This window comes from Micropterus salmoides, unplaced genomic scaffold, assembly GCF_014851395.1.
Source record: "Micropterus salmoides isolate LMB-PRFRI ecotype aquatic unplaced genomic scaffold, ASM1485139v1 Ms_hic_scaffold_21, whole genome shotgun sequence".
Classification (NCBI taxonomy): domain Eukaryota; kingdom Metazoa; phylum Chordata; class Actinopteri; order Centrarchiformes; family Centrarchidae; genus Micropterus; species Micropterus salmoides.
This window is the reverse complement of record NW_024041262.1, coordinates 27,744,160-27,760,584: the sequence shown is the minus strand read 5'-3', so window position 1 is coordinate 27,760,584 and position 16,425 is coordinate 27,744,160. Positions and strand designations below refer to the sequence as shown.

General features: G+C 45.4%; 1 protein-coding gene across 1 annotated transcript; it reads right to left on the bottom strand.

The window, feature by feature from the left end:
- Positions 1 to 971: 971 nt before the first annotated feature.
- Positions 972 to 13,638, bottom strand: fam13c (family with sequence similarity 13 member C). Its single transcript, XM_038735669.1, has 11 exons — positions 12,844 to 13,638; positions 10,079 to 10,382; positions 8,352 to 8,490; positions 7,864 to 7,945; positions 7,682 to 7,745; positions 7,478 to 7,598; positions 7,286 to 7,369; positions 6,469 to 6,564; positions 5,989 to 6,200; positions 5,103 to 5,204; positions 972 to 4,663 (listed from the first exon to the last, which is right to left on the bottom strand). Exons 1-11 carry the CDS (start codon positions 13,055 to 13,057, stop codon positions 4,540 to 4,542), a joined length of 1,542 nt encoding a protein of 513 aa, XP_038591597.1. The 5' UTR covers positions 13,058 to 13,638; the 3' UTR covers positions 972 to 4,539.
- Positions 13,639 to 16,425: the final 2,787 nt, after the last annotated feature.

Genomic DNA, 16,425 nt, shown 5'->3' with positions numbered 1-16,425 from the left:
GAGGAGCAGAAAACCAAGATGACATTCCAGGACCTTTCTTCAACAGCTCTGACCTGAAACTTGTGAATTTGTTGGGTTTTAGGATCAAATCAACAGTTTCATCCTGCGGAAATAAAATACAGATCATGCCTCGTGTCTCAGTGGTTAAATTTATGAATTAAAGCAAAACACTTTCCTAAAATCACAATAGAGATTATTTTGATCATTTTCCAAACTTTCTAAAAACGTATCATATGGTTTTTTTTCTTGCATGAATTAAATGAGTCATAGCAACAAATGTTTAGTAGTTTTGTGCTCACATTTAAACCTGCATTTACATTTTTATGGCAGAAACAAGCTGACTTATTAACTCCTTTTAAGTTGAAATGGTGAATTTAAAAGGAATTGAACTATACATCCAGCAGACAACATCGCTCTTTGGAGAGGTGTTTGTGTCCACTTCCATTCAGCTTTGTTTTGATAGAGGGCAGACATGCAGCGCCTCCAGCCACAAAGCTTATTTATGAAATTTCATGTGAGACAGGGCGTCTATCTGAAGCTAGCGTGCAGCCGTGTCACTGGCTTGGCCTTCAGATCTACATTTAAAAAGCAAATGAACAGAAAACAGAAAATGTTGTTTCAAAGACTAAAGTTCTGATGGTCTAACTCTATTTAATATAATATACAAAGAGGCATGACTTCAGGATCATCATTGTAGAAATAATATGGTAACCAACCATAATAAGTACATTTTGCTAATAATACTTGAGTGACAATGCAGAACTGTTTAATGAAGTGTTTTTACAGTGTGGTAGTAATTTACTAAAGTAAAGAAACTGAAAACATTCTATCATTCTACCTATTCTATATTTATGTATATTTTATAAATGTGAACACTATGTGAAATATATTTTGGTTATTTTGGCCACAATGAATAAATCTGAAACTGTATTCAGGTTTATGTTTTGCTGAATAAAAAAAACAACAAAAACTGTTAATAACAAAAATATTTATTTTAAATTCGTCTGTAGAAACTTGTCAAGCGAACCAGAACTGCACAACAGAGACATATTTAATCAGCATGACGAAGGTCAAAACACCAACACCAACGTGCACCGAAAGTCTGCATCCAACACAATATAAAATAACCTCAGTGAGACGTTTGTTTCTTAGTGAGACGCGGCGACATGTTAGCACGGACTTCAGGAATACAACCTTTCAACTATTGCACATTTCCAGGTGTTACAGCTCAACCTGTCGATTAAACATTTGATTTTTACATACTAAACTGGTTTTCCAGTAAAAAAGTTTCACTTGCTGGATTATGTTTTGTGTGGATATGGGTCGATTTAAAGGGTAAAAATTCCACCCATCAACACTAGACGCATGTGTTGTAAATGATCAGACCGTTTATATAGTTCACTCTTATTTACTTGGTGATACAGAGAGACTGTGGCCAACGCACGTACTTACAGTTAGATCCGGGTAACTTATTATTATTTGGCTGAACAGATGACGACCGCAGTTTCGTTCATTCATTGATTCAGAGCAGCTGTCCTGCTGTGTCGGCGCTCGATTAGACGTTTCTTACAAAGAAGGAGAAACCTACCGATGGTCTATAACTTCCTTCTTGTTACCTTCTCTTTCAAAGAAACTCCACCGGCAACAGAAACATGTTGGGGAAAACAGCAGCCAATTGCAGCCCTCGCTAACCCTAACCTAATGCTGCGTTCCAGACTTCTCAAAACGAAAATTTCTAACCTCCATGTAGTGAAAAGTACATACTCCGAGTCAGAGCTCCACTTGTGAACTCGAGGCATCTCCATGGAAGCACATACTGTAAATGGTAAACCATCAACTAAAAGGCAACGTAAAGTATATTTGCCTGTATTTTATTAAAATAATACACCCTATCATATAATAAAACCTGTTCTGGGAGTAAGAAAGTGCCAGTGTTATTGGGCAGCTGGTTACAGTATCTCTGACTTTTGCAGATTACACACTGATCTAGCGAGACGGGAACACCGTAAACGAGAGACGTATATTTATGTTGCTCTTTTTATTTAACACCACTCACTGCTGAGGGTTCAGCTGTGCGCACACTTGGCAAAGAAGCATCAGTTTGTCACGGTCAGCCATGTTTTTAGTCCATGTTTGGCGTAATGCACCTGGAACGCTTTCAGGTCGGAAGTCAGAAACTTAAACTGTGAAATTCAAGACCAACTGTGACTAGAGCGCAGCATTAACCAACGGAGGCAACGAGTACCAGCCAATCAGAGGCAGGGTTGTCAAAAATCTCGAGAGCGCTCAATCTCAAAACACTTTACACTGGTTTTGTGCAGGTTGGACGACAAGTTTCCTTGAAACGGTGCGCAACAGACTGTGAGGTACGTTTCCCCTCGTTTGGTGGGCGTGTCAGAGTGTGTTACCCAATCAGCAGCGACGTGTATGTAAGCACTGCCATATTAAAAAGGCAGTGAAGTGCAGCGCGCCTGTGTTCACAACAGGGTGTTCAAGGCATCACCTGCAGTTTGTCGGGGCTGAACTCGGCTCTGAGAAGCACGACAGCTACGTCGTACAACGTGACCCTTAACACAGTAAACCTGGAGGACGCAGTTCACCTGCATGTTCACCTGCATCTCTCCACAGACCATTTTGCATATCAAAGTAAGTAAATTCCCTTTGTCATCATTAAGTGCTATGATATAATCCTCCACATATCTCCATGTTGCTGTTTAAATAATATCTTGACATGCAGAACAACAACAATCATTGGTACATTGCATCTTCGTCCCACACGTTTCCAGTCAGAACGCACCTCAACGCGACGCTGAACATCGTCAGCTCTCTGATTTCTGACGTCGACTTCATCAACGTCTACCTCACGTTCCAATAAATCAGCTCGTTAATACAGACGTTCATGCCAGCAGAGCTAATGGCTGTACGGACGAACCAAGGCTGTGCTCATACACGGCACTACTGCTTTGTCCCAGAATCCTTTGCTTTATGATTCAGGTTTCAGATTCTCAATCCTCAGACACCAAACTGCAGTTACTGGTCTTTTTGGAAGGAAGGTCCTGCTGCTTCATCATCAAACCCGCCACCGTCTTTGTCCTCCAGGACCCCGGCGACACATTAAAGTGCTTTCAATTAGACAAAAAATGTTTTGGTCCATTAAATCAAACCAGATGGAAGTAACACCTTAGTTTCACCCACAGAAACATCCTCATCTTTGCAGACTGGAACAAATGCAGCTGTATTAAATGACTGAGACTTGACGATGCAGGTCAATAAATACACACAGTAGGCTGCTGGTACGTTTCCACTGACAGAGCAGAAGATGGTACAGAGAGACGTCTGGTCTCTTTTAAACTTTAGAAAACTCTGCTGGAGTATTTACAGTATTTTCACATGTTCAGTTTGGAGAGGAAGAAGTGAGAAAGTTTCTACCAACACGTTCTGTTAAACGTTAACATGCAACCATAACATTAAAATACTCTAACTGTAGTATGTTGGCATCAAACATGTATCATGTTAATGGAAACTTTAATAACATAGCACTATGTCTACGCTTCCAGTCTTTATGCTAAGATAACCTGCTGCAGCTTTATATGTGGCGCCAGAGTCAATCTGAGCATCTAACTCAGAGAGAGAGCATGCACCAAAATGTTCTTCTCTTTTAAATCAGTGTGTTGTTCCGGTTGACCTTCAAACGTTAAGTTAACTTCTCTTAAAAACCAGACTGTTCTCATAGCTATATCAATAAAACAGAAAAGTCAGAGTAAGGAGGTGGTTAGGGTGGAATAAAAACCAGACTTTCACACAGGGGACTGGTGTTCATTTCCTGTGTGAAACAAAAAGCCACCATTGGTGATGTTACGTAAGTTATGTAATTTAAAGGTTCAGTTTGGAGGTTTTAGTGGCATCTAGTGGTGAAGGTTTCAAACTGAAACCAAAGGCTCAGTCAACGTTCACCCCTCCCTTTCCAAGCGAGCAGGAGAAGCTACGACATGCTCCGTCAGCTCTCCTGCTAAATAACACGTATGCGCCTCCATTTGTTCCTCCTCCTCCTAATAAAACGCGCTCTGCAGAGCAGTTTGTCCGTTTGGGCTACTGTAGAAACATGGCGGTGCAACAGGGTGACCTCCATGTGAGAGGTGTCTGTGGACAGAAAATGTCTCATTCTAAGGTAATAACAACATTAAGGTCTTTATGCAGCGCTGAGAACATAGTTATGGATCTCATCTTGCATTTCTGTCATTAGAACACACTGGACCTCGTATGTAACGTAGTTATTTTGACCCAAACCATGAACTTTTCCTAAACCTGACCCAACAGATGTTTCACAACGTTAAGCACTAGTTTTATTTCAGGCTGCGACGTTCTGCTCTCTTGAGCTCTGCAGCTGAAGTAGCTGAAATAAATAATAGAAAGGAAGAACATGTCGGTGCACCTCAACACGTTTCTTTCTGTAACTCTTACTCTCCTCTCAACACAGAAAGCTCTTTTCTCATGCAGAGTTTCAGGGTGGAGGGAGTCTGTGGGAGTTTCCACTTCCTCTCACACGGTTTTGGTGACTTCCTGTTTGCTGAGGAGGACTTCCAGCAGACGCAGTTTAGCCTTGAGCTGTTTGTATTCCTGGTATTCTTCCTTCATCGGAGTGCGATCCTCTTTCTGGCAGATTCTGGCAGTAAACACAAGAGTGGCCATATTATCATTTACTTTTCATTTAGGACGTTTCCTATAATAATCCATCTTCATTGATCAGGTCATGTATTCTGGATCTAAAACCTTAATGTCCAAATTCAGAGGAGTACACAAGGTACCTGCATTCTTCCTACTTATTTATTTATTTATAATTATTTACTTGAATATTTTAGGAAACTGCGTACTTACTGCTGCATTTAGTCATTTCATCAACAAATAAAATGAACTCCACCACGGGACGATTTAAAGAAAACATTTCACTGATAATTACTGAAGTAAAAGTACAAGAGTATTCATCTTGAAGAGCTTTTAGTTTTACAGAATGGAATTAATAGTTAATACTGGCAGATTATGGGTTAGAGGGGGGGTGAAAAGGATGCACGAGGGAGGCCACATGTCTCCGTTTGGTCTCTCACCTTCCAGTCTGACGGTAAAACTCGTCCTCAAACTCTCTCAGAACTTTACGCCTTGTCTTCTTCTCTGCCCTCGTCTCCCGCAGACAAACCAGCAGCTGAGACCTGGTTCAGTTGGAGAACACAATGTAGAGGTTGAAACCGGGACATGTGGTTGGACTAAGCCCAGTTTTAATCCCCCAAGAAGCAGCCAAACAGTAACGGAAAGCAGGAAGCAAAGAGGCTCCCTGTGGACAGGCTTTATATGCATGATGATCTGAGTCACCAACCAACACACCGGCGTTTGAGTTCTTACTTTCCGCTCAATAACAGTTGGTCTTAAAACGACATTATTTAGTTGTTATTTTGGTTTTTGATTTTTATTTTGAATAGAATCGCTGAAAAGAGACAGGAAATGTGGGCTTGACTCAAACCTGGGCCCCTGCAATGAGGATTATGTTGTATTTTCATCTTAAAATAATGATGCTACATTGACTCGGGGTCCACAGCGACTGCTAATGCACTTTGCAGCATTAAAATCCCGGGGAGGAAACCTTTCGCGACAACAGCGTGATGCTTTATGGCAACACGTCACACACACCAAGTAAGCTAGCTATAAGAAGAAGCTAGCTCGCTATTCTCAGTACGGATATCATGGCAGAAGTGAGGAAGAGAAAAAAAGAGTGAACAGACAACAGACCGGACAAGAGTAAATATGAGACTGGCTTTTACTCGTTGGCATGAGCTAAAAGAGCTGAAAGAACGCAGGACAGACGGCCTTCTTTAGTTGGACTAGTCAGTAATAACTTGGCTTAAGTGAAACCAGAACCTCAATGTTCTGCTCCAGAAGTCCTTATTAAAATCACATGACGTTTGTAATAAACTACCCTATTAGAGCCCACATACAGACCTGGAGGCTTCGTGCAGGCCGGCCATGGTGAGAGCTGGCGGCTGATGGACGGCTTTCACCTCATCTAACGGCGACACGAAGGCGGGGTCGCTGTCCCGGTCGCTGTCCTCCTCGCAGACAGCTGGGCGTGTGGCACAGCGAGGAGGCGTGACTGGAGGTTCATCAACTGTCATGGAGCTCATTGAGTCTTCATCAGAACCGTCCTCTTCCTCCTGAGAGACAGAAGCATTGGAGCTAAAGATTAAAGTCTGTCCTGAGGGGGGCGCCAGAGGAAAGCTCATGTTGTAAATCATCATCCAGCAAAAACAACCAGCTAACGAGTAACAGCTCAAGAAACCTGAATTTTATTCATTAATTAGACATGTAAGAAATGAGTGAAGACTTCTTCCCCCACCTGTTTGTCAGAGTGTGCTCACAGATGAATGCTAATGTTAGCATGCTACCAGTGAACCAGTGACAGTGAATGTGTGTGTTTCTCACTATGGTAGTGATGGTCGGGCTGGCACACAGTAAACGTTTGATCATCTGGTATCGGTCGTACAGAGGCTTCACCAGGTTCTTCTCCTGTTTTGTTCCCTGAGAGACACACAGACAGATATGGAGTTACCACGGCAACATCTTTGTGCCTCTAGAAGGGTTATAATCTAAATAAGTCAATTTAGCCCAGTTTTAAGACTGTCAGACCTCGTTTCTGTTAATAGCTGCTTCATTGAAATTGATCCTCTGCTCCATGAAATTAATTTACTGTAACTGATCTCCATTAAAATTATACATTAATTTGAGCAGCTTGCCGACAGACTGACAACGTGCCGACAACAGACCGACAACGTGCCAACAACGTGCCAACAACGGACCGAAAGACCGACAACGTGTGTACTGCTGATCTAGCTGGTTGATCTCAGCAGGACAGATGACGCCTCTGAACAATCGTCGGATATTAATCACTACTCATGAACGCAGCTTCTCTCCAACTTTAAACTCCAATCGTTCCTGTCATCAGAGGAAAACCACCACTTAATACAAATCTGAATCACATGGTGCTGTGACCGTGGAAAGCTAACAGAGATCACCGGGGTCTTGGCCCCATCTAGGCCGACTGCTGTGACTTCGGTGGCCCCTGGTCGGCCCTCTGTTGGCTGCTCACAATGTAAACTTGAGGATTTAATGGAGATTTATTAACGCAGGATTCATTTCACAAAGCAGAGTCTCTAGAGCAGAACAGAAAAGACGTCCTCCTTTGAATTGCGTTGGTATTTTCTGTTCCTGCTCTGTTTTTCATTCTGCCCACTAGACTCACCGGCCGGCCGTGCAGACTCTCAAAGTAGAGCAGACATTTCTGCAGAGTGATCTTCTCCAACACCATCTGAGCCTGAGTCATCTCCTGCACACAGACACACACAGGCTGTCAGATTAAACACACAGACATGGGGGAATAAAACTCTGAAGAAAATGAACAGAGTCTGGTGAGGACGTCTGAGTGAAAGCTGACCTTCATGTTGTCTGGCAGGCCCAGAGCTTGTCTCTTCTCTCTCAGCCGCCTGAACAGAGACTCCACCGTTTCCTCTAGCGTGGGTTTGTACTCTGCCGCCCCCTGCTGGCCGGAGCCGTGCCTGCAGGACACATCGACACTGACTGATGGATCTGATGATACTGTATCACGTTGACTCGACGTGTTGTGATGTGCTGGTGTTACCTGCAGATGTTTTCAGGCCCGTCCTGCTCCTTCAACTCAAACACCGACTGTCTAAGTCTCAGCTCTGCAGGAGACACACGGTGGTGTAACAAAGTGATAATAAGCTTTATTTATAGAGCACTTTTCAAACCAACATTGCAAAGTGCTTTACAACAATTAAACACATATTTTGATGGTTTCACCTTTGAGCTGTTTGCGAGCCTTCGCCAGTTCACTCATCACTCCGACCATCTCGGGGTTCGAGTATTTATCGTTGTGGGACGGCTGAGAAACACAACACGACACCATCAACATCATTTCTACACGGCAAGATGTAAAACACGAAAGTTAGGAACTGAATCATTTTGAAGACTTGAAAGTGTGCAGAAAGAAGGCTTGTGAGATATCCGTGGATAGCCTTAGCTAAAGCTACGTTCAGGTGATGATTTGCTCGTTATCGGTAAATGAATGATATAAAAGTTAATGTTATTCCGCATCATTAAATAAGACAGCAGCTGAATCACTGTTTGATGGAGAAGAAAAGATAAACAGTGCAATTCCTGCCAAAGGTAGCTAGCTTAGCACAAAGGTAGCTGGTTTCCTGTACTCTGCCTTTATACTGATTTGTGAAAAGACCCTCTGGGTCCTGGACTTGATTGTGGACTGGGATCCTGCTCCCTGCTGTGTTTACCTTGTATTTCATCTCCTGTTCAAACTGATCCTCAAACCTGCGAACCTTCTTCTTCAGGGTCTGAATCTGTCGGCTGAGGAACGGGACGGAGGAGAGACACTCGTCCTCCGATCCCTCCGACCTGTCCCGACCTCGACACCTGGACAGGTAAACAGAGAGACAGGTAAACAGACAGACAGAGAGACGGGTAAACAGACAGACAGAGAGACGGGTAAACAGACAGACAGAGAGACGGGTAAACAGACAGACAGAGAGACAGACAGACAGGTAAACAGAGAGACAGAGAGACAGACAGACAGGTAAACAGAGAGACAGACAGACAGGTAAACAGACAGACAGGTAAACAGAGAGACAGGTAAACAGACAGACAGACAGACAGAGAGACAGGTAAACAGAGAGACAGACAGACAGACAGGTAAACAGAGAGACAGACAGACAGGTAAACAGACAGACAGAGAGACAGGTAAACAGACAGACAGACAGGTAAACAGACAGAGAGACAGGTAAACAGACAGAGAGACAGGTAAACAGACAGACAGAGAGACAGGTAAACAGACAGACAGAGAGACAGGTAAACAGACAGACAGAGAGACAGGTAAACAGACAGACAGAGAGACAGAGAGACAGGTAAACAGAGAGACAGACAGACAGACAGACAGGTAAACAGAGAGACAGACAGACAGGTAAACAGAGAGACAGACAGACAGGTAAACAGAGAGACAGACAGACAGGTAAACAGACAGACAGACAGACAGAGAGACAGGTAAACAGACAGACAGAGAGACAGGTAAACAGACAGACAGACAGACAGGTAAACAGACAGACAGACAGGTAAACAGAGAGACAGACAGACAGGTAAACAGAGAGACAGACAGACAGGTAAACAGACAGACAGACAGGTAAACAGACAGACAGAGAGACAGGTAAACAGACAGACAGAGAGACAGGTAAACAGACAGACAGAGAGACAGGTAAACAGACAGAGAGACAGGTAAACAGACAGACAGAGAGACAGGTAAACAGACAGACAGACAGGTAAACAGACAGAGAGACAGGTAAACAGACAGAGAGACAGGTAAACAGACAGACAGAGAGACAGGTAAACAGACAGACAGAGAGACAGGTAAACAGACAGACAGAGAGACAGGTAAACAGACAGACGAATCAGCTTCAAATCGGAGGTCCAGATCTCACTGTAAGACAGTGACATTGATTGTGCTGTCAGTGGTAAACGTGGTCGGTGAAGGGATTTGCACTCCGGCCCACCGCCATGACACCAGGCTAAGGTGGCCCCAAGGCAAAGGGCCCCCGGGGCCGTCACACAGGCCCACCATTAAATGCAGACTTAACTTTAAATGACTTTTTCCATCACATGCAAAGCACAGGGGAACGTGATCGTAGCAGGACGGTGTACATGTAAGAAGGATGGGAGTAAGAAAACCAAATAAACAGGCGAATAAAATACAAGAAGCAGATTCAATATGACTGTTGCTCAGTAAAGCAGAAACACAGGACGGACCATTAAGACCGTCAACTGGGTCACAAGCACACATTCAGCTTCAGGCTGTGGGTCAGAAAACAGAAGGATTATATAAGATGTGTTAATGCAGCGGCCAGCGAGAGCTCAGACAAGTTTATTCACGGGACTTTAAGGCCACAAACCATGTCACATGATGTTTGTGGAGACAGGAGGATCAACTCAGACAGACAGACAGGGAGACACTCACACTATGTACTGCTGGCTGCAGGGCGGTGACGGTGCCGTGTCGGGGTCGGAGTTGAACCTCAGGCTGTGGCTGGAGCAGCGGGGGGAGGGCAGAGGGCTGGGACCGCCCGCCAGCAGCTGGAGAAGAGCTCCACCTCCCCCTCCTCCCTCACCTCCGGGGTTGCTCCTCGGTGGGGAGTAGGGGGAGTGGTGAGGGCTGGGGGGCAGCTCTGCATCGGGAGGCAGGGGCTGCTGAGCAGGTTGGATGGTGGTTAACAGCTGGTGTCTGGGAGACTGCGGAGGTCTGGTCAGGACTGTCAGCAGCTCTGCAGGGACAGAACCATTCTGTTAATATTTAAGTGAAACTCCCCTGTTAGCATAAGAAGCAGCTCTGAGGACGTGTTCAGTTTTTTATTAATGTACAACGGCTCCTCCTGTGAAGAAAGTTTATAGAATTACTTATAGAAAAATATCAGGAACCTCCTCAATGACCACTAGACCCACTACATAAAAAGGTCCCCTAGAACCACCAGAAGGACCAACAGAACCTTCTTGATGACCACTAGAACAACCCACTACATATAAGGACCACTAGAATTACCTGAAGGACCACTAGAGCAACCTTAAGGACCAACAGAACCTCCTCAATGACCACTAGAACAACCCACTACATAGAAGGACCTATAGAACTACCAAAAGCACCACTAGAACAACCTTAAGGACCACGAGAACCTCCCAATGACCACAATAACTACCATAAGAATTTCTAGAACAACCTCAATGACCCACAAGACCCATTACATAGAAGGACCTCTAGAACCACCAAAATGACCCCTGGAATCACCTTAAGGACCATGAAAACCCTCTTCAATGACCACTAGAACAACCTTAAGGACCTCTCAAATCTCCTCAATGATCACTAGACCCACTACGTAAAGGACCCCTAGAAGCACCTGAAGGACCAACAGAACCTCCTCAATGACCACTAGACCCACTACATAAAAAGGACCCCTAGAACCACCAGGACCACTAGAATTACCTGAAGGACTAACAGAACCTTCTTGATGACCACTAGAACAACCCACTACATATAAGGACCACTAGAACCACCAAAACGACCATGAGAACCTCCTCAGTGACCACTACAACAACCTTAAGGACCAACAGAACCTCCTCAATGACCACCAGAACAACCCACTACATAGAAGGACCTATAGAACTACCAAAAGGACCCCTGGAATCACCTGAAGGACCAACAGAACCTCCTCAATGACCACCAGAACAACCTAAAATACATTAGAACTAGAGATGCACCGATCGTCCCGCATGTCCGATCCTGTACCGGTCAGATTTACACGCAGGCTGCGCTGCACGACGGTTCACGTCATGCACACAGCGGCGCAGACACAAACACTGAAACATGTGGTCAGCGTGGAAGTTCGCTCGCCATTTGTAAACCTGTAAGGGCAAAATCTTTGTTTCCACCGGGTTCCCAAAATGCTGCCATACAAACAATTTAAAAGCGGTGAGGACGTCTTCTACGGCAACTTCACCCTCACACTCCGTCATGCTGATATCGTGAGACAGCTTTTCACCTCGAAAAATATCGTCACGTTTTAATATCGCAAGATCCCATGGCACGAGAACCATATGGGAGACTTTATAAAACTATTGAGGAATAAAGTTAGAGCAGCAGGTGTATCTGAAGGGGAGCCGCTTAAAACGGTTTGTGAGTAAACACTAAACCAAGGTGGAGAAACAGGGACATCGCTAACCTGGAGCTCTTTATATTCTGAGAGGGGCCAGAGAGAGAAGCTCCTGTGACCTGCTGCAGTTCATTAACAGGCGACGCCAAAGGGCCCAGATTCAACTCCCCGCTGTGACACGTCCACCAATGTGTCCTTGAGCAAGACACTTAACCCCTCGTTGCTCCAGAGGCGTGTGACCTCTGACATGTACAGCAGCTGTAAGTCGCTTTGGATAAAAGCATCAGCTAAATGAATAAATGAATGTAAATGTAACAGAGCTGAATGGAGCCCGGGAAGAAGAAGAGAAGACTTTTCTATTAAAAGAAAGCCGTCAGTCATCAGGTCAGACCTTTAATGACCACAAATCCCCACTGAAAGACCACCGCCTCCTCAGTGACCCCCCTAAAAGGTCAGTTACCCACAGGACCATTAACGTCTCCTGAGTGACCACTAAACCAAGATCAAGGATCTCTAGAACCTCCTGACCACAAGGACCCCCTAAAAAGGTCCTCTACAATTACCTGAAGGACCAAATAACCCCTAGAAACAAAACTGAGAAAGCAGCACATCCTGACATCGGAGAAGCTGCTTCGGCACCGATGCTCGGAAACGACTCGAACGCGGATCGATAACAGAAGCGGTTACAGATGAGTTTGTCCGTCGCCTCGTCGCGTCATTAAAAATAGCTGCGGTTGATCGTTTTTTGTGGAATAAAAGTAGGCGTGACCGAACAACGGGAAGGAATCTGAAATGCGTGAAGGCAGATCTGGAAACAGGCGGTCGGCGTGTCTCACGTGCTGCAGAGAGTTTCACTATAAATAGCAGCAGACACACACAGACAGAGCACGGCCGGTGGCGTGCTGAGCGCAATGAGCCGACTCATCACAAAGACTGACTCTACTAACTGTGCGTCCAGTCTGTAGAGGTTCTGAGGGCGGAGAGGAAGAACACTGCTGTTGCAATGAGCTTTACAGACCAGGACCAATAAATATTAAGATCAGTAAAGTGGGGGGGCATTATTAGATTCAGGTGCATCTACCTGGCGGGCTGTTTTCGTCCGTGGGGACGCTGTGGCAGAGAGCCAGCGTCTTCCCCTCCTTCCCTCCGAGCTCCACGGGGCCACAGGGCCCCTTCTGCTCCTTGCTGCCCAGGGCAGGGGGGCTCTCCTCTGGGGACAGACCCAGCGGGTGGCCCCCCTCCACCTCCAGCGCCTGGAGCTTCAGCAGGGAACTCTGCAGGCAGAAGCAGAACATGCCAGACACGCTGATCCAGAGATTAACCTGGTCCCAGGAGGAGGCTGTGTGCAGACAGATAGACCGGTTTCTGGGATGTGTAGGGCTGGTACGGATCACGGAGTCCAGATACTAGCCAGATCCCAGCCTCTGAAGCACCACATGTGGAGGAGTGGCACTGATGGTTTGAAGTAGCTGGTTCATTAGGATGGACCCTGTTTAGGAAGTAGTCTGTCCCCCCAGTCCAAAAGACGAGCCAGTGAACCTCCTAATCATGAATTAGACCGGTATCATCCAGTGAAACAAGCCACGATGCCTCCAGCTCCTCCAGAGACGAGCCACATGCAAGTGGACAGTCCGGGAATATAAATCACTCCAGTGATTAGCCAGATCCAGAGGCACCTTATTTCTTCTTCTCGTGCTCTCAGCGTGCGACAGTCCAGGACTTAGCCGGCTCCGGTGTGACTGAGCTCTGCAGGGAAAGAGGAGCTGAGAGGTTTTGAATTTTCTTTCTCTCTCGTTCTGCACGTTTACTGATGATGATGCTGATGATGCGTTGGTCCTCCCTCCCTCCCTCTGCCATTAGCTCTCCAGCTCTCTCGCTCCCTCCCTTGTTGGATTACTCATCCTCAGGCTCGTGAACGAGGGAGAGGAGGGAGGAAGGAGGGAGGGATGTTTGTCCGAGAGAGAGAGGGGGAGAGAGACATATGGGGAACATGAGGACGCCTCTCTCTCCTCCTGATCGTGAGGTTTTTCCCGCATCAGTGGGGGATGGGCTTCTGCTGACATCACTGTGTGTTTGAAGCTCATTCATAAAAAAGCGAGCAGCAGCAGCAGGAGGAGGAGGAGGAGGAGGAGGAGGAGGAGGAGGAGGAGGAGCAGCTACGTGCCTCCCCTCACACATCCACACACAGTTTAACCCTTTAACACCCAGTTTCCACTTTTATTTCACCTTCAGCTTCTCATGTTGGGACGTGCAAACAGGAACAGTGTTCTACATCTACCTGCTCACCCAGGCCTATAGACACGCCCCCGACGCCAAACATGGTCAGTGCTTCCTCTGGAAGTCCGACATTTTCGTTTTAAAACGTCTGCTACGTTTCCGCCGGCCGTCCAGACTAAAGCGGTGAATCCAAAGACCGAAATCGGTCTGAAGCAAAGAAATCTCTGCTGTGGCGTCAGCTGTTCAGACCGTGCTGCTGCTTTGATCTGTACGACATAAGAAAAATCAGGCCCCACCTCACTCAGTGTTAAAATCAATTCTTCTGAATCGATTATTTATGTTAATTGATGTTGACGGAATGCAAACGTTGGAACTCAGGTGGTTTGAGGGGACCTGATGGCGCAGTGGATAAGACACATACCTCGTTGCTCCAGAGGCGTGCGACCTCTGACATGTATAGCAATTGTAATTCAAGCGTCAGCTAAAAGAATAAGTGTAAATGTCCAGTGTACACACGCCACTAAAATGTCACACAATCACTCATTTTAACTCGCACACTGTGTGAGCGAATGAGAGAGCGCGAGCGGCAGAACATGGCGGTGTAAGTTAGCGGAGAAATATATTAGCAGCAAGTTTCAGTCTGATGGTAAACGTGCAGCGTAGGTCACAGAGTGTCCGTTCCCCCCAACGGCTGGAGACGTGAAGGCTGCAGCGCGAGCTAACGTCTCCTCTGTGCAGCACGGGTTTTAAATTAGTAAGGAAGCCATATTGATTAGCTCAGCTGTATGTCTTACTAATCTACCTGCTAGTCCAGGGTTGAACATCAGGTAGAAGCTGAGACTAAACTGGTGTGCAGCTCCGTCCTGTACCGCGCAGGACCACGGAGCTGAAGTAAACCAGGGACGCAAACTCGTCCTTTTGAGCTAATTAGACTTTTCCAGAGATCCTGTGTAGAAATAAAATGACGCATCGATAATTGTTTCAGAATCGTACGGCAGGTACCCGGAGATTCTCACCCCTACTCAGCAGTCCACCCAGATCCTGGTCCAGGCCATGGTTACCTCTCTGCCCTAAACTCCACAATCCAAGCCCACCTCTCCTTTTGTGTGATGTGGCGTCCTTACTCTTATAATTCGGCGCTGCACCTGTGCGTTTGTTATGTTATTTTAAGATAAAATACATTTAGCTGTCGCTTTTATCCAAATCGACTTACAACTGCTGTACATGTCAGAGGTCACACGGAGCAACTAGTGCGTGTCCACTGTCTAAAGGGGGCGTTTCAACCTTCAGCTTCTCTGCTGGTTGGTGACTTCTGTCCTCCTAACGTCCCACTAACAGAGTCCAGAACAGACCTGAAGCTGGACTGGGTTTTCACTCTTCACTGAACAGACTCTACAACTGAAACAGAGGAAAACCGTAGAAAGAAAGATGCTTAAATACAATCTTTGTATTTAATGTCGGCATTTTTACAGCTCTAAGTACTATTCTACTGCTACTATACTCTGTACTATACTCTGTGTAGTACTGCGTAATATTTCAGTAAACAATATTCAGTTTGGGAGCATCTAAACAAACCACAGCAAACAGGTGACACGTTAAACACGTCAGCGATTCTCCATCTAATCAAGTGAAAACTGTAAAGTGAATAAACCCCAGGTGCAGCTGACATGGTGGTAAAAATGTATGCGGGGGGGGGGGGCATGTTGCATCACTCTCCTTCACTGCTAATTGGATGGCGGCCATGTTTGGACAGGTTGGGTTTTATGTATTGAATGTATTTAAACAGATTTCCTCTCTCAAGCTTTTAGCTGCAGAGTTAAGCTGCTCCAGTGTGAAACAAACTTCACACACTCTTCAGTGGAGTCTGGTTTGATTCTGTCTGACCTGCGGAGGAAAAACGACGCGTGCAGCTGCTGCTGAGGTAAAAACTTTATGTTACTGCAAGACTGGAAACAGTAAATCATGTACAGCAGAAAGACGTTCACAACATGTGTGTTTATTGTTCCTGTGCATTATTAGGACTGTATAGTGATCATCAGTGAAGTGACGAACTGCTCGCCAAACTCCGTTTAAAACACGCGAGGATTTATTTAATCTGATTTTATAGCAATGATCCACATCGTTTACAATGATTTAACGATATTTTCCAAATAATAATGAGACTTTGGAAATAATCGGGATTAAATGATCCTCCGAGAAACACTTAATTTGAATGTTATTTTTAAAGGTAAAAACACATTTGGTGTTTTTAAGCGTTTTTAAAAGTCATCTCTCACGTTTCTGATGTGTTTTTCCTGTTTGTATTAGAGACTGTTTTCACTAAACTGACGGCATTAAAGCAGGATCTTCTTTGGGGAAGCGCTCGCCAGACTCCATTTAGGAATCATGTGAATTTAGGGAACCGTGTTTATGGGCAGCGAACACAGATCTTTCTAACAGGCTGTCA

What these genes read in the sequence shown, in the direction of transcription:
- fam13c (XM_038735669.1), bottom strand. Translation starts at nt 13,057, where the DNA reads ATGTTCTGCTTCTGCCTGCAGAGTTCCCTGCTGAAGCTCCAGGCGCTG. An exon ending in GCCTGCCAGACAACATGAAG is followed by an intron (nt 7,370 to 7,477) that starts GTCAGCTTTCAC and finishes GTCTGTGTGCAG; the next exon opens with GAGATGACTCAGGCTCAGAT. An exon ending in TTTTACCGTCAGACTGGAAG is followed by an intron (nt 4,664 to 5,102) that starts GTGAGAGACCAA and finishes GTTTACTGCCAG; the next exon opens with AATCTGCCAGAAAGAGGATC.